Genomic DNA, 20,957 nt, shown 5'->3' on the forward strand with positions numbered 1-20,957 from the left:
ATTGAGGTTGTCAGGTATCACAATCAGGTTGCACCGCAGGTTCCAGACAGGAGGAAGTGGTCCGGAGGGATGGTTATTGTTGGACTCGACTCGGGGGAGAACAAAGGCGTCGTCGAGATTAGGAGTGATACGAGCGAGGCGATGCGGATGAGATAGGATGGAGATGCAGGTCAAGAAACAACAATAAAAAACAAGAACCAGAATAGAAGAAAACCGAAAAAAGGCTGCTGATACTGGACGTTAATCAGTCAGTCAGTCATAAACTCATGGACAGCAAGAAAGCTGGTGGAGGTGCTGAACGAGATCAAGATGGCCTGCGGGGAGCAGGTGGTTTTGAGTGCCTGTGTGTGCTCTACTCGCCGCGCGCAGAGACCAGGACTGAGGCGCCGGGGCCGGCCTGAGCGGCATGGACTAGCACGACAAGGTTGAGAGCCGCGTAGGCATGGGCCGTCTGGCGGCGTCCAGGATGGGTGGTAGTGGAGGGCAGGGATGTGTGATGGGATGGGATGGGATGGGCAGGATTGAGTGCGAGCGGCGGCGGATGGGATGGGGACAGGGATGGGGTGGGAGAGAGAGGGCTTTGGTTTGGTTTGGTTTGGTTTGGCTTGGTGGGTTTGCGTTCAAGGTAGGGGTGGGATCATACCGCTGTAGTGCGGCGCCGTGAGACGCTTGGACGTTCTGGTTAGGTTTGGGTTTTTTTTTTCCTCTCTTCCACTCTTTATCGACGGCGGCGACAGTGTCCGGTTGAGGTGGGAGGCTTTACAGTTGGGGACAAGATTGGAGGAGGCTTTTTCTTATGGTTGATGAGTTGAGAAGATGGGGCGGCGGCAAAACGCCAAAACCAGCTGGTTGCAGACGACTGGGAACGATTGACAAACGCCCAGAGTTGATGATTTTCAGAACCCGGCAATGGATGATGATTTTAATCTGCAAGCACGTTGAAGTATGATGCCCAAAATGCTGATGGTTACCGTATGTGTGCGGAGAGTGTGGGATGGTTGGAGTCGAGAAAACGTCAGAGGAGGCGAGAACAAAGGAGAAAAGAATGATATGAGCGGACAATCAGTATCGTATCGACGAATCTCCAAAAGAATTGATGGGGACGACGATGCGATGCGATGCGATGGGACCCAATGGATGGATGGATGGCGACAGGAAAGGCGGAGATCCAATGCGACCAGGGGTTGAGGATGCGCCGGAAGAGCAGAGCAAAGCAACAGTCGGTGATTTTTTAGTGCACAATTAGCGATGGAGTGGTGGTGTTATGATGATGGAAGGGTCGGGTTTTGGCGATAGCAAGATAGAAGACCAAAAGATGGCGCCGCAATTACCGGTACAAAGGAGAAGAAAAAAAAGAATGACGATGAACTACTGTGGCAGTCTACAAGAAGGAGAGTTTCTCAAGTTTGGAAGAAAGAAGAAGAAGTTTAGAGCAGAAGAAGAGATGGAATATTCAGTCGTCATGGTGAATGGGTTGAGAAGGGCAATGAATGAATCTGCGACCACGGCGACCCGACACAACACGCAGAATGGCGTCTTCTTCCAAGGAGTGAAACCCTCAAGTCAGATCATCGAATGGTGGTCGCTCGTTACTCCCAAGAACCAAACCCCGGTCGTGGCGCGCGCCCCTGGTCTGAGCTTTTCCCATCTTTTTTTCTCTGCCAAGGTGCATTCTTGGTGGTGAGCACAAGAAGAGAGACAGACCCATGTCTGAGTGTGGGTGGGGGGTGGTTTGTCGTTTTTTTTTTTACGTTGGGTGTGTGCATCTGGAAGCAATCGGTGAGAGGTGTGTGCATGGTGAGTGAGATTGAGTGAGGTTATGATCTGGGAACGTTTAGGGTATTACAGAAGAAGAAGGAGAATGAGGAGTCGGTATTATTCTTCCGAGCTGTGATGTACGATGATCTACTCGTCTCTACGAGATGCCTCAAGAGGCGAAAAGTTCTCATCAAATTACCTCCACGGGTGTCATTTCAACAACAACAAGAAAAAAGAAGGGCGTTGAGCTAAAGGCGTGGGATGGATTGTTGCAAAAAATGGTATGTGTGGGAAAATCATCTCCAGGTGGATACCCTAGTTAGTGCACAGTGGGAGACTCCGATGAGAAAAGCTCAGGCACATCCCATCCCACGGATGGAAATCATCGCCTTCGTGCGTCTCCGTCTTTCCGCTCTCCGCCCCGCTGGTTCCGGACGCGCCGTTGAAAGAAGGGCAGGGGGGCGAAAAGAAGGAAAGTCGGCAAGATCTTGATGGCCTCATCTTTACTTTTGAGGGCATTTTTTAAGAGAGGGAATTGAAGATGGATGGTACATAAGCTTCCTTCACCGACATGCCAGGTGCAGAAAGCCATGGCGTTTTCCACCTCGAGCCTCAGTTCAGTTTCCGATGGACGGAAACCTCCCTCCCTGTCTCTTCGGTCATCAAAGAGTCCAAAACATCCAAGGCAGAGGCTCCCCCCCTTGCCCTTGCCCAACCCATGGGCCACTGGCATGGTACCGGCAGATCCATCTGCTACTAGCTGCTGCTGCTGACGGGATCCTTTCACTCTCTGCAAGGCCGCTGTAAAATGTGCATGCATCACTGCAAGCCAGAAGCACCGCCCGCAGTGGTACCCAGGTCACAGTTCTGTGGCACTGTGCTTGATTGGTGAACAAGTCGCCGCCTGCTACAGGCGAGCCGAAGCCCTCCTCCAAAGAGACGCATGGTAGCCGCCCATTGGAAGCTCACGCACTGCTTCCTGCACAGAGACGGGCAGTATGCATTGCTTCAGAAACATTTTCGCTTACTCGCCTTACATCCCATCCCACGGCAGCTCACGAGAGGGAGACACATACAAGTGAGGGAAAGAAGGAGACAATCGCGCTGAAACCCTCCCAATGCATGTCAACTGATACCCATCGTCGTCTTCAATGACGTAGGTCGTCACAGAAACCACGCGCTCATTCTTTCATTGTCTCACCACGCAATCGCTCGCGACTCTCGGCCGTGACCAAGAGATTGGATGAATTGACTGACACAGAGTCGAGAGAAGTGGTGTTCGTATACGTATACAAGAGGTGATCGAGAAGCAGCAAGCCCTAGACATTCTCCTCTGCAATTGGCTTTCAGGTTTCTTGTTGCCCAGCATCATCCATGTCCCATACCATGACCACGCCGAGGCCATGTCCGGGTTTCTCCCCCGTGCTGTCTCAGGATGCCTGCGCGCCCACCGTTGAGAGGCGTCCAGGTCTGGGGAGGCAGAGAGGATGGGGAAGAGACAGTTCTGTCTGTTTGTTTGACCTGAGCCTCTCTCGTGGAATATGGGCAAGCCCCCGTCAAGCCCCCATGCGATCTCAACGCTCGTGGCTTGTTATCTGACGCCCCCTTCTTGTAGACGACGCCCCCATCTCCGTCTCTCAGCTCAATGCTGGGCTCATAGAGGTGACTGGTCTCGTCTCAAGTCTCCTGAGCTCCTCCCGCCACAGATTGCACCAAGCCACAAAGGGTCTAGGACCGAGTTCTCGTCCGGGCTGGCACTTGACAAGATGAAGGTCTGAACACAAGTTCACCAGCAATCATGGTCCTTGTCAGCTAGACGGTGGCTTGGTATAATGGCGTCCTCGCCGGGCAACGGATTGGATTGGCTAATGAGACACGCCGATCCCCCAGGTCTTGTGCGACCACAACACAACAGGAGGTAAACAGTTACACAGGGGGGAGAGGAGAAGGAATTCGGCTCAGGTCGAAGCGCCGCGAGCCAAACCGGACGATTTTGATGTGACGCGGGGGGATGTCCAATCCAATGCCAGACGCAGACAGGAAGAGACGATGGCGGTTGTCTTTCCCGCCTAACGCTGCAAGCCATTGCCCCAGACGAAAACGAGTGTCGCTTCTGCATCCATCAAATGTCTAAGGTCCCCGACCCCGACCTGTAGCACGACGGCAGCTTAGTCAGGGCTTGTCATTGCTGCTTGTCATCACGATATGGGGATACCCGTCTGACTCTAACATTGGCCATTTCTTTGTCATGGACTTTGATCGTTCTATCGCCTGCCCTTTAAGTGGAGTTTTCTTAGATCGTGATGCGTCAGAGCCCCACGGATGAGATGAGCTTGATTGTGGTACGAAAAAGAAGAAAAAAGTAAATAAAAGTGCTGTGGGCAAGGATGTAGCTTCAATTGGTGCTGCCAGGGCTGCAGTTATCTGCCGTTTCTGCTCCGGGACCAGGAGATAAGTAAGCGCACGGGCCAGTTCTCTCTTTGAATCGTTTGGACCAAAATTTTTCACCTCCAACAACAAGGGGGGAAAGCTCGTCTCCAATAATCGCGTCTTGGTGAGCTTCAACCTGTGGGGCAGATTCGTCTTTTTTCGCCTTTTTCGCTCTTTTAGCTATTCCCCCGTCGGCCGACCGACGGCAGCTAAATTCTCCAGGCCCATCAGAGTCAGTCATTATCAGCTCTTCGCTTCGCACGGCACTAGATCGCTTCGAGGTGGTTAGCTGGGACGCCTCGCGACACCATAAAAGACTAAATCATGAGGTTTTTGTGCCGTGCTAACAGAAGACGCACATAATTTGGCTGGTGGAGCGTTATGGCCAAGCGAGGAGCCAAGACCACAGCCAAGACGTTTGTACTGTCTAGAAGTACACCATACATGGGAGCCAACGCCTTTCACATGCAATTTTTGGTCTTGGAGCTTGGTACTGCAGACTTGCATGGATTCTGCGCATCTGGCGCAATCCCACACGCAAGCAATCAATCAATCACATCCAGAGCTTCCCCATCCAAAAAGGTTCTTCATGAGTCCCAGTCTCCTCCAGGCAGACAGAGCCCCTGCAGCCTGCTTGCCCCAACCAACCACAAGGTCCCCTGCCATGATACGACCCCAGCTGCAACAGTCGGAGGCCATGGCATGGCATGGCGGACTTCAAGGTTCCCCGAAAGAAGAGAGCTATCGATTTGCCATCCAACAACACCCATTTCCCAACAAGAATAGAAGCACAGACGTTGCCCTTCAAAACTCCTACCCATCCATCATCGCCACTCTCACCGGCTGTCCAGGATTGCTTCATTCCTCTTTCTGTCCTGACGCATCTTCAGCTTGCCCCCTCCCCTCCAACTCGATCACCCCAAGATCCTGCACCCATAATTGATGCTCCCCAACATACCGTCGCATTGACTAACAAGACGGGATTTACACGCATCCCGTCCCCGCCGTATCATACGGTCGGGACCGTTTGTGAGAAGTGATGCTCGGCTCGCTCGCATTACTGTTACCTACTCAAAGCAGGACGGACCTGGCCGACATCGCGACACCACAGACATGCTCTGTTTCTATTGCGTACAATGGCGAGACCAGTCGATGGATGCCGGTAGAGCTGTGAACCAACCCCTGGTCGTATGATGCCTAGCTTCCTCATTCCGTGACACCACCCCAAGGGCTCGGCCGACACGGTGCGAACGGAGATGGAAGATTTTGGAGAGATGCGAAGCGGGCCCCAAAGCGACGGTGGCTGTGAGAGAGCCGTTAGCTCCGGCGGCATTTTGCGATAGCTTCACCGATAGCTTCGGGGCGATAACAAAGGCCGGCCGATAACTATACTAACAAAGCAGATCAATCGCTTCATCTATTCTTTGCTCATCATTCATCGTCATCAAGAATTAAACTGATTGATTGACTGGCAATGAACATCTCCGTAGACATCTCCGGTGTCGGTCTACCTGGTGCTAGTTCTTCTATCACTGGCATTCACACAACCTCCATCAAAGCTGATAACAAAGATTCCCCCCTCCCGTTTGCCTTACCTTGCCCTGCCTTGCCTACACTCCCAGGTTACCGATAGCCAAAAATGTCTAAAAACAGACGGATGCTTATCAGAGCCTCCTCCCACGCACGCACAGTCGCACACACACGCAGAGCACAGCGCCTGGCCTTCCCCCGCGAATCTCCTGCGTCTCATCAGCCCGGGTCTTTCGCACGCCACGCAGGCCATGCTCTTCGCACAAGCGCCTGCTGCTGCTGCACGCAAATCGCCCATCCGAGATGCGGCCATCTCGATGCCCTTTTTCCAAAACGGCCTCGCACGCCGTCGCCATTGGCTGCACCCGAGTCCTGCATGGGGGTCCGCCGCGCCCCCCTGTGAGGCTTTGGCCGTTCGCTTCGCAGAAAAACATCCATCCCTGGTTGGTGCAGGGGTCAAATCAGCAAGGATCAGGGAGTGAGGGTGGAGCTCCCAAGCCTGCAGACCGAGATTGATCAAGTTACAGTAGACGGGCAGCTCATTCGTATTGTAAGCAGGTCAGGTTCAAGCACGGGCTCGAGACAATGGCCTTGAATGGCACGACATGGGGGTATGTTTTGACGACTTGCTAGCCTTGGCCTTCTGTCACTGTCACTGCCAGTCAAGATCTGTCCACAACAGCCTTGGAATGGCAAGATGGCTTTAAACTACTGCAATCAGCCAACAGAGGCTTTGTCCATCACCAATCCGTTGGTTGGTGTTGTCTCTTCAAGATTACCTCTTGCTTGAGGCAATTGACGTGCCGTTGGCTTGCCGATTGACTCAAGCTCGGCCTCTAGACTCATCAGCAATTTGCCACTAGGGGACCTTTGAAGGGGCCGTGTTGCGTTGCATCTCGAGGCATCTAGACGCCGAACTCCATCCATCAAAGCCCGTCTTATGCATGGCAGAGAGTCAAAAATTGTGCCAATCCCTCTCTCAAAGATCCTCTGCAACTGAAAATGAAACCATCGTCAGCCCCTCTTCACTATCAGATCAGAGCAAACATGTTCTGATGGGGAATACAGTTCCGCGCCCCGGTCGTTGCGGCTGGTGGACCCTGAATTTCTGCAAAGAGCCCCACGAGAAGGACTCGCGAATGTCCATGATCTGATGTTCCCAGCGTATAGTTGAGGTTATAACAAGTGACAGAAAAGCTCCATCATATGATGATTTTGCCTTATCCGAAGTCGCAGCAGCCGCGATTGCCCCTTCGCCCTCCCTCGGGGTCTGCCCGTTCGTTCCTCGCTTCGTCTAGACTTCTTGGCTATCTCCATCTCCGGGATTTGAAGGGTCCTTTTGAGGAGATGATGGATGTTGTTACCCTGATCGTCGCTTGACTTGCCCCCGCTGTGATAATGATCCATGAGCCACAGCATGTTTGTGTGGTGGATATTGATCGCCGTGCATTGATTGATGATGTGCTGCCGCCGCCATGTCTGTCTGTCTTGCCTCCTTTCTGCAACTCACATTCTTCGCCTCTTTTGCTGTCCTTGTTCGACACACCCTCAGGAGGACCCCTTCTTTTTCCAAGAGGGTAAGGTTGCTTGTAGCCGGTCAGGTTTTGGCCACCGGGATGGACCCTTCATACATGGCGGAAGGGAGACCGGCAGCAAGCACCAAGGGAAGGGGCTTGGACCCCGGATCTGGGGTTTTCGCCCAATGCTCATCAGGATGAACAGAGTTTGGTGTCGCTCCCGCTCACCGATGTTCCATGGCTTCCCCCCTCCTCTGTAGTCTACCCTGAAGGCTGAAGCTACGCAGCCACGGTTGGGTAGACCCTCCGCTCTGAAGATGCAGCAACGCCTAGCCGTGGGACAGACGGAGAGACTGCTGGTGCTGCTGGTGCTGCTGGTGCTGCTGGTGCTGCTGGCGTAAGATGACGAACCCCGGACATGCCAATTGCGTTGCTGCGCATCGCTAGGCGCTGCAGGTCAGTTCAGTCCTTCTCGCTTCGTCGTCATCCCTCTCCCTTATCTTGCCATTCAATCCGGGGGAAGGGTGCTTGATTGCGAAACTGGGCGTCTCGAAATGCGGGGAACGTTGACGATCAGCTAAAAAATGCTGCTGCGGTATGTAGGCGCGCGCCGTGTCAGACGCTATCCGTTTCGTGTTATCGGGTGGTGTTGAGCTTGGAGTCGTTGCTCTTCTGCCGGGCCCGTCGTTTTGGAGACGATACAACAGAGTCGGCACGCGGAGGAGCCTCAAGCTTTCCGGATCTTCCGCCCCGGACTGGGCTACGACGGTTCGGTCGGTTAGTGGGGTGATGCAGCATCTCACGGCCGGAACGAGGGCTAGGCCAGTAAGCCAGGGGGAGGGAGGTGAAGAGGAAGAGAGGCTGGACAGAGCGAAACCGACAGACACCAACCCTTCCCTGTCAAATTGGACATCTCCTAGCAGAAAAGCCACCTCGAGGTCGTCTTCGGATGTCATCATCCTCTCGAAACTGCTGCTGCATGTCACCCTATCAAGCTTGGGGCTCTCTAGGCAGTTGTTAGCCATCCAAGCCACCGTCCGTCCCCCTCTTGCGAATGAATGGCTTACCCCACCCTGCCCCCTCTTTTTTACTTCCTTGCCTGTGCTGCAGATGCACCTTTGCTTCTCCTCAGTGTGTGAAACCTGCTTGGAGGCACCATCTGCTCATGAGACCGTTTTGCCCTGTTTTTGTCTCTCGGCCGACATGAACTCTGCACACGTGATGGGATTTGAAAGTGTGATTTATCGGACCTCTCGGAAAGAGGTCATGGGAAAGTTGCAAAGTCCACTATTTCCAGGTGGTCGTCAGTCTGTGTGTGCTGATGCACCATGATCTGAGAATGACAGGATCACCAAAGAGAGCAGCTATCCCCGCGGGGAACTCTCTGTTTGACTCTTGGATCAACAGGGTCCATCGGATGAAAAGGCTACAGTGCATTACACTCCCCTTGACAGAGTTGCTCTCAACAAACATGATGGTCTGTAAATACAACCCAGCAGCGGTGGTCTGGTCCAGATCCAGAGCTCTGCTCTTACACCAACTCCCCCCTCTGTCGTTATCAAGACTCTCGTCCTCGTGCTCGCTAAAGAACCCCTCGCCGCCGCGCGCCTCCTCCACACCACCTCCGCGAAAATCCCTGGGGCTCTGGCCGACATGGACTTCGTGAGAGGTGTCTGGGAATCGCCTGCCAGTGGTCTAATATCCCCCGCCGATCGCCCAGTCTGATGTCCTCTGCAGTCGGTCAGATAAGGCCGGTGTCCCGAATCGGCCTGATGATGAGCTCCCCTACCCGCCTTGCCTCCTGGTTTCTCTTGTAGGATGGTGTAGACGCCGCCCTGCCCTGCACGAGTCGGCCATGTCTAGTTGGGGCATCCCGCATTCGATCCACAGCGCGAGGCGTACGCCTTTCTTCCCGCTGCTACTCTACCAAGCCACCACCCCCTCCATCATCTCATGGATACGACTTCAAAGGCAAGCCACAAAGAGTCCAAGTGGTTGCCGGCCCATGAGGCTCGGGCCTCAGATCAGCAAGGTCTTGTTCAGTTTACGGATAGGTTTGCCTCTTTTTCTCTTTTGGACCCAGGCACAGGGGACGACACCACACACACTCTTTTTCTATTTCTAGGTTTGATTTTTGGGTGGTTTTGTCCCCAACGAATATCTTCATTTTTTGCTTGCCTGTCTTCAAGACCTGGTTCATCTTCCTCCAGGATTTGCTCCCCCTTTCCCATCGGCGATCAAGATGACAGTGAATGACGTATTGTGCATCGATTCAAGGCCCCCATCATCGGGCTCTAGTATGTGAATCGCGCAAATAAAGATACTAGTCGGCCGAGTGGGCCAGGGATTGCTCGGGGCGCACGGTGAGTCCAACACGGCTCATTTGCTCTGCCTTGCTTGCTTCCAAGATGCCAAGCATCTCAGCGCCTGCAGTGCCCCATGAGAAAGAGGGGCCGGAGCTAAATCCAGTGCTGGCCCGTTCAGATGGTCTCACCAAGGCGGGTAGACGAGCCTCTAGCACCACCGTCGCCGCGCTCTTGGGTCCCCCCCGGAGCCCACTTTCCGGGCCTTTGTTAGCTAGTTGTAGGGAGGAGAAGTGTGCTATGGTACAGTAGTAGTTGGGGGACGCAACCTCGAAATAACCGCCACAACATGCAACTTGCACAGAGAAGAAGTATCTCATCTCTTTTTTGGTGATGATATATCCCTCATTCTAACCTTTTTTCCTCATTTACGTAATTATCTCGTCCCTCCAAATTTCACGCAAGAGATCAATTGAATGAGACGCTTTGCCACCAGCTTTTGTTGAAGTCAGTCTTGAAGCTTCCCCTCATTCGGTGGCACCAACAACATAACATCGCGCGAGCCACCACAATCTAAGTTAATTCACGACCGCCACACGGAGCGTTGCCCAGCCCAAGCCCGCTGTAACCATTGCACACGGGAGCCCCTCTCACCGCCTCATCTTGTCTGCCTCCTCACGACTCGACTCGGAGACGGCACGCATGCAAGGGAGGTGGAGGAGGAGGCTCTATCGGAAGGAATCTGCTAGTGTCGATAGTCTTGAACCGTGTCTTTTTGCATTGATTGCCAATCCAAGTCATTCGCTCTCGGCAGATGCTTCTCCTTGGATATGCGTTGCAGCAAGCGGGCAGATGTAACCATCTCAGACGCTACGCTGGACGGTCCGGAGGACGTAGCCCTGGGCTCGGATAGGGTAGCCTTCCCCCAAGGTTTAAAACACTCCTCACTGTCCAGGCACCTGAGCCTTGCCCCAATGGGTCTTGTGATGTGTGCCAGCACCATATGACAAGCGCCCTCAACGGCCCTTGACACGACCTCCCCGTCTGAGCGTCCCATCGGTCTTTTCTCACGTTCGAGTCGGAGCAACGCACTAGTGCACGTTGAAACTATATATCTGACCAGTTCTAGATCTCTTTTGCTCCTCATATTTTTGTACACACCCTTTGTGGGCGGCCCGGGCCATCTGACTCCCCCCTTTGAGGGGAACATGGCCTACAGCATCAGCTGAAGACAGGGGCAGCTGTGCGACCTCGAGCTCGGTTATTCGGTAGAATTGATGAATTGATAGTGAATGTTCTATGCTGATATGGACGTTGCACAAAGTCTCTTGCTGTTGTGTAAACCGGCTCAATGGTGAAGCAGCATTATCGGGGTTGGACATTAGGCTGAATGTTGATATACTTGGAGTTGCTTACTGCAACGGTTGATAATGACCCCAATGTCGGGGTAGGAGTAAAGTACCTGTACCGAGATGCTCTCGAGTAAGCTATGGGTCGATCGCAATTCAAAGCCGCGTCTCGAACCGGTGAGTGTCCGTTGGTGCTTCTCCATGTAACACTTTCAAGTGATACAGCCAAGAAGCTGGAAGCCAGAGCCACGCTGATGTACCACCTACGATGACTGCTTACCAATCCCATTGAAGCCGGTTGACACTCCCTGCGCTTGTTGACGACTGGTTGTGAGCCCGGCTTGACCGGACTGTCGCTGTACGATTCAGGCCAATTATCCAAGAATCTCGACTCAAACACTGCACATGTCATGCAAATCATCACGAGACCTGGGGACAACCTCTACTGACCGAATATTACCAGCCTCAGCCGGTAAACAGGTAATGGGCTCATGGATATCATGCAGGACATGGAGAGAAGAATGCGTGCCAGGGCCCGAAGGAAAGGGCACGGTATCACGGCATATGCGTGGCGCCCACCCTCCCCTGGCCACCTTCTTTCTCTGAACATGTTCACCGGTAATGTTGCACAGCTTTGCCGCAGATACAGTGGCCTGTGGAATCCCTTTATCGTGCTGACGGCCGATGGCAGAATTTCTGAAGCAGTGATCACCTGTTCATGTCTTGACAATCATCCGAAACTATCCGTCTGGGGATGCGACTCACACGATTCCCCCACGGTGGTTTATTGAGGCCCTCTACTGCATAGATGACGTGACTCGGAGTTGTTTTGCGGGAGCTGGTGTGAGGGCATAGGGGCATGATACTTGGGCTGTAATGCTCTGGAATAGAGTGGCACAGCAGCTGTAGGGAACTTCAACACGATGCATTTTGCAGCAGTCAAGACCCTACATACTTTGCGGGGAAGAAGAATTGAGCTTATTTTGATAGGCTGAAGAGAAGATGCTCAAGTTGTGGCTTTGACTATTCAAGTAGGTAGATATAGGTTGATCTCGGAGCCGAGCATGAGTCCGTTTGCCCTCGGTAATGGGACAGCCTTGCCCCGGATTTTCAAGCGAACGGGACTGGGGAGTGAAGCAAGCCATGTCTGGAGATTGTCATGGAGGGCATACCACCAAAAGAGATAATCCGGCCAGCTGCAGTTGCGTCCTTGCCTTACTACGCCATCTTATATCCCCCTTTCCGGATAAATGCACCTCCCTCCCAAGCCGGAACACGGCATGGATAAACAAATGAGGGGGGACGGATTAAGTATGATGATATCCGTATTCTTATCATGACCTCTACTATTCGTAGATAGTTGTGGAACCAGATGTCCATGACTTGGAACATGCTTCCACTTGTGGGTGACTAGTTGCTTGTTGAAATCAATTGAAGAACGCTAAATTAGGGAAGAGATAGGGCTCGATCCTTAACAGAATAGACATTTTTCAGCAATCAAGCTTTCTCTGATTATGAGATTTCTGAGGCCTAAGGTTATGATTTTCTCTCTCTAGGTTGCCCGGAAAGCGTCGTTGGTCATGGAATGTGTCTGGACAACGGACCTCATTCACAGCAGATACTCTAGATTGCAAGTCAACTTAGATGTCTAATTCTGAGACTCCGAGACTAGCTGCTTTGAACCCCAGTCTCACTGATATATCCTCAAAGTAACCCAACAACCTAAAGTTTCAGTCTCAGCACTCCAAAACACCGGTATATCTAGCGTGATAAGATAGTGTTTAAAGTGAAGATCTATGAGATGGTTCACGGATGTTGTTTTTGAGACAAGATAATAAGTTGGCGTTGGAAACCTGGCAATGATCCCTCCTGAAATGAACCGCACAAGCTCTCATACGTCGCCTTATATGCATGATGTTTACACCATCAAAATTAATACGGAGAAGGAGGTCACATCTTCTATAACTTCACTAGCACATATATATGACTCGAAATTGCTGTCAGCTCTCTGGCCTTGTCGGCTATGCTAATAGTATGAGTTGCCACCCAAGGCCCTCGGGAGGCGGCATTGACATGCAGCCACATATTAAAGGCTTGGAATATCGCAGAATACCATCAGTTACCGAGACCTGATGAAAAAATCTTCTGTCTGTTGATTCACGACCGTTCAGATTTCAGTCCCTTGAGAAGTAACCCACTCTCCCATCTTGCTCAAGCCCAGCAACTTCAAGGGATCTAATGATACGCATGGGATAATTACTCATAAGCTACTATATCTCAACAAGTGAAATATTACCACAGGCGGGTTAACTTCATCAGAAGCTTGGTCTGGTTTGGAATGCAAGGTCTATCATAGACGGAGAGGTCTTGTACCTAAGGCCAAATTATCGACTCTAACTGGACCCTGAGAGTATAGTCAAGTCCAAGAGAAAGACCTGATGCGCACTCTGAACAGAGCCTTAGAGATATTGCATCGGCATGTGTTGATGACTGTGTTCTTGGTTCGTGTAGCCGATGCCCTGCTTAGAGTTGTCATGATACTCAACAATGCTACATCACCTTGCTGTAGGACTAAGCGATCTTAGCTAGCTCGAACACGCTACTGGCTATCAAAGACTTAGGCATATGATCTTGGCACGGTACCGCTTCATTATATCTCCCTGTGCTTCCACTTGGGGAGAGTTTAGGCAAGATAACTTTAATTATCCCTTGAGCTGTGGAAAACCTCCCGGCCGTACCGAGCCCCACATCCCTCGATCTTCCAAGAGGTACATGAGGGGAACCTTCTAATGTGTTGTTAATTGATTCTGTTGGAACTAGGCGAAGCAAAAATACCCGAGGAGACGCCAATCATTTCAGGGATGTGAGCAGCGTGATGTAGCGTTTTGTAACTCGAGAGATTGCTGGTACTTCTATCATAGGCTAAATTAGGGAGGGGGTTATGTATCTTTGATCCGATATATTTTGATTGGCTGTACACCCCCGCCGTGACCTGGTGGGAGGTTTTCCACAGCTCAAGGGATAATGTTCATATTGATGGTCCGGATGCTTTCCTTTGAGGTTCTGTAAATCGTTTTTATTTCATCAGGCGAACCTAGAACCCAGAGGAGGAGAGTGGACCGGAAAGGTACGGGGTCTTGAGACATGGGAAAGAGACGCCAATTAATGGGATGATGAGCATTGTCAGAAGTTTGACAGGGTTGGCCGAAAAGACTACTGGCACCGATTACGAGAATAACGACAAGTTAGTCAAAACAAACTAGACGTAAGGTTCGCGTGAGACATAGCTCCTAGCAATGAGAGCGATCCATTTCGTGAACCGTACCCATGCCAATTATTAAGAGTCTTTTGATACCTGTTTGCCTCATGGCGTGTAACTTGGCTGTACCAGCGTGACTGAGACAGTTGTTCGGTTTGCGTCAGCAGTCTTTGAATCACTACTGAGTCTACTAATGAATGATCATAGCACCTCTCTTCAAGAGGGCATCAGTTATAGTAGCAAGGGGCAGTCATGAACACATGAAAGCATCAAAGCCCATACAGCAAAACATTGTTCTGTCTTCATGCTATCGGTATGAGTCAAAACTCCGTGAAGTGGCCTTGCTTGGAGCACGCACTAAAAGTATAGTGATATAAACTTGTGGTATACGCCTTGGCAACGTGGGAAGCCATAATGCTTGGTATTATAAAACTATGTACTGAATCCTGGCTCGACTTCTCTATCGAGGTGTTCCAGACATCAAGCCCGACTCAAGGTCATGGGATGAAGCAAAGCTCGAACGGATCTCATATTATTCAACATATCTTCTTTCTTGCTTAGAGAGCGTCCACAGCCCTTGATGTCGAGCAGATGAGGGGGTATCAAACATGTCGCGCCGGCGTTCTCCAAACACTATAATGTACTCCTCAAAAATGTGAGGCGGAAAGGGGTGAAGCAGATTGCGAAGCAGCTAGACCCTATAAGGTTGGTCGATTTACTCATCGTGGGTAGGGGGACCAGCGTAGTTCTTGTGGCCCCAGACCCAGTACCAGATGCCGGAGACGAGGCAGGCAAACACAAAGACTACGGGGGCGTAGTTGACAGTCTCGGCGGTGACGGGGATGGCGGAGGGCATGCAGAACAGAGGCAGGGCCAGAAGGGACCAGGCTAAAGAGGAAGTCAGTTGTTGTCATCAGGTTTTAGGACATAAACACATACCAATGGCAATGACGTTGGCGACGGTGCCAATAGTGCCGAGGTAGAAGGATCCAGTCTTGACCTGCTTGCGGCCAGTGGCGAGAGAGATGGCGATGGGGGTGGCATAGGAGGCTGTCAGGCAGATGACACCGACACCCGAGAAGGCGTTGAAGGCAGCCGAAGAACCAAAGTAGATGACACCCAGGATGATCTGGACAGCCATGCTGAGCATCATGGCGTTGAGGGGAACGTCGAGCTGGTGGTTGACCTTGGACCACCACTGGGCACCGGGAATGGCACCGTCACGGGCGAAGGCCCAGATACATCGCGAGGTAGCGGTGGTGCAGCCGATACCGCAGATGATGGCGAGGACCATGAGAGGGAAGACGAGACCAAAGGCACCGCCGGAAGAGCCAACGGCGCTCTTGATGATGACGGGCACGGGCTGGGCGCTGCTGATGAGCTCGGTGATGTCGGGAAGGACGAAGACCAGGGGGATGAGGAAGAGGAGACCGGCAAAGGTGTTGATGAAGATGGTGGCGACCATGGCCTTGGGGACCTGGGTGGAAGGCTGCTGGACCTCCTCGCACATGCTGGGACGGTGTTAGTACAGGAGGTGGTATATGTCATGAATTGAGACTCACGAGATAATCATGCCGGTGGACGAGGTAGCGTAGGCAGCGTGAAGAAGACCAACGCAGAAAGACCAGCCATCGGGCCAGCCAGAGTTAACCTCGAAGTGAGTGAAGACATACTTGGCATCGTGACGGCCGTTCTTGGCAATGGCCAGGACGCAGACAACGATGGCAATGACACCGGCAAAGGTCCAGAAGATGGCAGCAGTCTTTAAAGCACATCAGTTAGCAGAGTTCACGGGGAAGGAGAGCACACAGGGAATCTCACGTCGATCCAGGGAAGCCAGCGGTTGCCCAGAGAAGAGACGGCATTGCACAGCAGGGTGATGGCGAGGAAGATCAGGAAGACCTGGTAGGCCTCGCCCGACAAGACGCCGGAGCCGTCCTTCTTTTCAAAGACGTTGATGCAGCCGACGAAGAACAGGGCGGTACCAAAGTTCACAGCAAGAGTGATGGTAATGTTTCCCACCACGTACAGCCAGCCGCAGATCCAGCTTGCAATGCGCCGCCAGCGGGCGGGAGCAAGCATGAAGGCTTGGTAGTAGACACCTAATACGCGATCAATCACATGGTCACATTAAGAGCAGCAAGGGAAAAAGAAGAAAGGGTCGCGAGCCGGAAGGGATATAGAGCAACACGGTAGAAGTTGAGGGGACGGAACACGGTAAGTACCTCCGGCAGTAGGATAGACGCTGGTGATTTCACCCAGAGACGCGGCAACACAGACGATGATGAGAGACACGGCAACCCAACCCCAGATGATGTTGACGGGACCGCCACCGATGAGGGGGTACACCAGAGTAGTCGCAAGACCGTAGGGGATCGAGGCCAGGACGAATGACATGAAGGCGACCTGGAGAGTCGAGCGGTTGCGCGACAGCTCAGGCTTGTAACCCAGGTTCTCGAGGAGCTGGTCGGCGCCTGCAGTGTTGCCGACCGAGGTCTTGGAACCCCGGCGCACCTGCTCAGACTTGGGATCCATGGCTCCGTTGCTGCTGCTGGCCGAGTCGCGCTTGCCGATGGGCGACGACATGACGGGGGGGTATGGCGAGGTGGGAGAGGTTGTCGAGACCAGCCGAGGAGTTTGGTATTAGGATCGCTCCAGAGTTGAGAGAGGAGTCGAGGGATCGGATTGAGGTCTTCCCGTCGAGGGATTGAGAGGAGGATAAAGAGGAAAAAAAGAAAAAGGAATGGTGTTGCGAAAGAGGAAAGCCAAGAGGAGGATCCGATGGGATGGGGGGAGGGGATGCAGGTGAATTAGTAGGTTCAGGTAGTGGCAATGCGACGAGTCGCGAGAGGGACACTAGACAAGGGACGGAAAAGACAAGACCGAGAAGATAAGGTGTGTGACAAGGGGGGGGGGAGGGGGACGTCGGGGTCAGGAAAAAGGAATGATAATGCGGGTGCGGAGGCAAGGGGAGTGATTCCACACGTGGCACCGCCAAGGGTAGGATAGGACACGATAGGACACGGTAGAGGACGGTATTGTTGACCGAGATTGTTTCTCTCGGGACGTCGGAGAAAGGAAAGGATTGTAGACAAGGAACGGTTCAAGAGAAGCAAGAAGGGTCTAGCAGCAAAAAATAAAGCCCGCGGACAGGCGTTGTTTTGACTTGTGCCTCACCCAACGCCGCAGGCCGAGGTGTGGCACGGCTCGAAAGCCTATTCGATCATGATCCTTGGCAGACAAGAGGCTACTGCTTACCAGCGTGGGGCCCCCTGTTTGTCGCTGGAAATCTGTGGAGGGCTATTCCTTCTGAGGCGTTTTCCACGATGCCCGAAAACGTAACGCCTCGGCGAGACCCTGACGGGGAAGCACGGCGAGTGGGAGCCCCAGACGTCATACCCTGGGTCAGCTACATGGGGATAGTGGGCGCACCGGGCGGCCTGGCCGAACGAGCGTTCGGGGTTGATGGCTCAAACCGGAAGGAGATTACTGATGGGGTGGCCAGGGTTTGCTTGGGGTGGTTGTGGTTCTGGGCCAAGCTTTCAGCCAAGGGTGAGATTCTGTCCAATTGGACTTGTTATTAAACAGGTCTTTTGAGTGGTAATACGAGGCGTTCAATCAATCACATGTAATGACAAGAGGATTGACGAATCGGCGTTGACGTTGTTTATTGCAAGTTGGGTAGCACAACATTAGAGCTGAGAATTGGCTTTTTGGAAGGGTGTGTGAGTGTGTGTCTGGGATAATGCGATCGTGGGATAAGGACAGTGGAACGCAATTATCGACTTGATTATGGAAACACAGATGACGGCAGTCAAGGACGACGACGAGGGGGGCAAAGGGCTGAGAGAGACTGGTGCTTTGCGAAACAACCCTTGATCCTGTCTGTGGATTGATGACCCCATCGTATCAAATCGTCAGACCATGGGGAACCGTGCTCTTCCTGTGTGTGTTGATGGCAATTACCAGTATCTGGGTTAGCGCTCGAATGGATGATAGTCTGGGAATGCCGGCTGGGACTCCGTGTGGCTGGTTCGTGATAGTCGATGATTGTTGCTGTGTGTGTCCTGGAACAGTTCCCAGACAGGACGGGGGCCTCTCTCTGGCTTTGCTCTCTCACTCCTTATCTAAACACATCCTCCCTATAGTCGCGTGCTCTTGAGCCTGAACCGGTATTCCAGCAGACATTTGCCGGCACGTGATCGGTAGTGTGATCCGATGCCTGTTTCTAACTCCCCCCCGGGAGGCTGATACTACCCGTTGCCCGTTCACCGTCGGTATCAACCCCGTCCTCCGTTGTAATCAGCACCGCCAGCCTTCCTCAGCCGCGTCACAATGTCCCCCTCGTCCAGCTCGCCGCGGTCCCCCGTGGTGACGGCGATGCTGTGGTGCGCGAGCTGGCGCTTGACGTCGCCGCTCTCGATGCTGACCCTGGCCTTGCGCATCACCTTTGTGCTCTCGCCGATCCAGACCACGAGCACGAACTTGACGCGCGTGCTCTCCTTGTCGTTGGCGTACTCGACGCGCACGTAGCCGTACTGGACTTGACCGTCGTCCAGCTCCTTCACCAGCTCAGACAGACCGCCAGTGCCCGTCTTTGTGAGGCTCAGCTTGTTGCCTACGGCTGATGCGTACGAGATGAGAAGCCAGTTGGTCTCATCCTTGTCCGATCGCACGGCATCGTAGGCGGCGGCAACTTCAGGAGCGTCGAGGCCAGACATTTTGCAGACAGATTGGAAGGGGTGGTGGGTGTTTGATCGATCGATCCGGTCGGTTGGTTTGGTAGGGTCGGTGGGTGGTGTTGTGTGTGTGTCTCGCAGGTGCCGAATCAGAAGCCAATGCCAACAAGATAATTACGGGCCTTGAACCAAACAAACAAGAAGTGAAAAAGGTCTTGGTCAGGGCTTCCCTCTCTTTCTCTCTTCACTCAGGGGGGGACCAAGGAAAGACGAGACACAGCTGAAGAGAAATCCCGCTTCCAGGGGGGGGTCTGTCCCCTCTCCCCTTGTCTGATCTGGGAAAAGCTCGGTTACGGACGGAACGCGCTCTAGAAGTTTTTCGGTATCCATAATTAATTACTCTGTAGCCGCGCTAGAGAAAACGGACGTGTTCCGTTGGATGGCAAGGCAACGCAGGCGGCCGCGAGTAATGAATGGTCAGTCCCCCATGGGTCCCTTGACCGAGACCGTTCTGGCCGAAGCGAATGGGGAATGGAACTGTTCATGTACAGAAGCCCTGCCTGCTGCTGCTGGTCGTATCGATGCCTTGCTTGCCTTGCTTGCCGCAGAAGAAAAGAAGATTCCCCACCGGTTCAATTAATCCCAGCCCTGGCCTTAGCCAAGAAATCTGTTGGTTGCTGTTCTGTTCGGTGGCCGTATCCGGGCTCCTTGCCCTTGGCTGCCTCATCAACGACAACGCCACGAATCTCCGGAGCATCGTGAACTTGCCATGGGTTTCGTTCGATATGTTACGGACTGGTGGAGTGAGTGGTCTACCCCATCTCCGACCCCGTATCATCATCCCACTTCGAAACTCCATTTTGCCCTACTTATGGAGCTTCAGTGCCCAACTCCTCCATTATATGATGGAGCTTGTTATCATGCGCCATTCCATTCCCCATCCTCCGTTTCCACCCCGTCTTTCCACCCTCTGACATTGACCACGCGCTTGCAATTCCATGCGGTAAGAGTGGTGCATTGCGATTCCTCCAGGATCTTGACGGGATACGTAAATAGATTCCCGAGTACATGCACATGAGCCAAGAGAGGCTCTGCTCAGCCCACCTGATTCTGATTCTGATTCTGGTCGAGGCTTTTTTATGCCTGTGGAGATTTTTACGGTATGGCAACCCACCGTCTGTCGCCCTTACGTTTCACGACGGAGTGTCCGGGAGTCAGGATGGTGGGTAATGTAGCTGCGCCTCTGCGATGTGATGCTTGGCGATGGAGTACGTATCGTGTTTTGTGTCTGTCATGCAAATGGCCCAACATTGACACGATGGATAAATTCAGAAAGGGGTCATGTCGTCTGCGAAGACAATGCTGTTGAAGCCAAAATTGGAGTGTGTGTTCCACAATGACATATTCATGCTCCCATCGTGACCAAGGCTCGTGGAGTGAGGGTAGGACCAAGTTTTCGGCCATTTGGTGGAGTGCGTTTTTATATGCATCGTGTGGTTAGCGTGTGAGGCTTGGAGAAATGAGGGCTGCTGTCTCCAACGTGTGACGTCACTGCATCGAAACGGAGTCTGAGGCTTTTTGCTTTTTGTTTCTCTTCTTCTTTTTAGTCTTCCTTAGGGACAGTTAGAAAAAGAAAGAAAAAAAAAGTGCGGCTTCGTGAAGGTTCATTATTGAAACGCTCACTTTTGGTGTTGCTGCGACATCAGCCTGTCTTTCGTGGCTGCGCGTCATGGTCAATGTGAAAGGTTAGCGGAAATCTCGCTTGTGTGTGATAATACCGTCAACGTCCCAATGACTAGTACTACGTAGTAAGTAAGGCATCAAGATAAAATGCTACGAATCATTTTAACCGAATTTATGAGATATCATTTCCTCTATCGGCGTTGATATCTCGATTAACATGGGGGAAAAGCGGCTCGGTCCGGTGCTCTAGGGTAGGCAAACGAGGCCAGGCAAGCCAAATCCCAACCATGACGCCTATGAACCATGTATTGCTGACATTTGGGCTCTAAAATAAGCCACTGTTGGTTGGATCAAATATACTAGAATACCTGTCAAGCCTGTCACTTTGATATTTGTTCTAGACTGGTTCCATCGGTGTTCTTAAAGACGAGCGCCGTGTTGCGTTGAGC

General features: G+C 52.5%; 2 protein-coding genes across 2 annotated transcripts; both read right to left on the reverse strand.

Moving 5' to 3' along the window:
• Positions 1 to 14,861: 14,861 nt before the first annotated feature.
• Positions 14,862 to 16,732, reverse strand: LRP88_12437 (amino acid/polyamine transporter I; the record flags this gene model as incomplete). The annotated part of the gene is made up of 5 exons (XM_083248830.1): positions 14,862 to 15,034; positions 15,086 to 15,657; positions 15,709 to 15,908; positions 15,968 to 16,248; positions 16,372 to 16,732. 5 exons carry the CDS (start codon positions 16,730 to 16,732, stop codon positions 14,862 to 14,864), a joined length of 1,587 nt encoding a protein of 528 aa, XP_083095285.1.
• A 1,694-nt stretch (positions 16,733 to 18,426) lies between these two features.
• LRP88_12438 (coactosin family protein) lies at positions 18,427 to 18,867 on the reverse strand (the record flags this gene model as incomplete). The annotated part of the gene is made up of 1 exon (XM_083248831.1): positions 18,427 to 18,867. The coding sequence occupies one exon, from the start codon at positions 18,865 to 18,867 to the stop codon at positions 18,427 to 18,429; it is 441 nt and encodes a 146-aa protein (XP_083095286.1).
• Positions 18,868 to 20,957: the final 2,090 nt, after the last annotated feature.

Source organism: Fusarium phalaenopsidis, assembly GCF_050370095.1.
Source record: "Fusarium phalaenopsidis strain FUZ10S chromosome Unknown contig_32318, whole genome shotgun sequence".
In the NCBI taxonomy this organism is placed as follows: Eukaryota; Fungi; Ascomycota; class Sordariomycetes; order Hypocreales; family Nectriaceae; genus Fusarium; species Fusarium phalaenopsidis.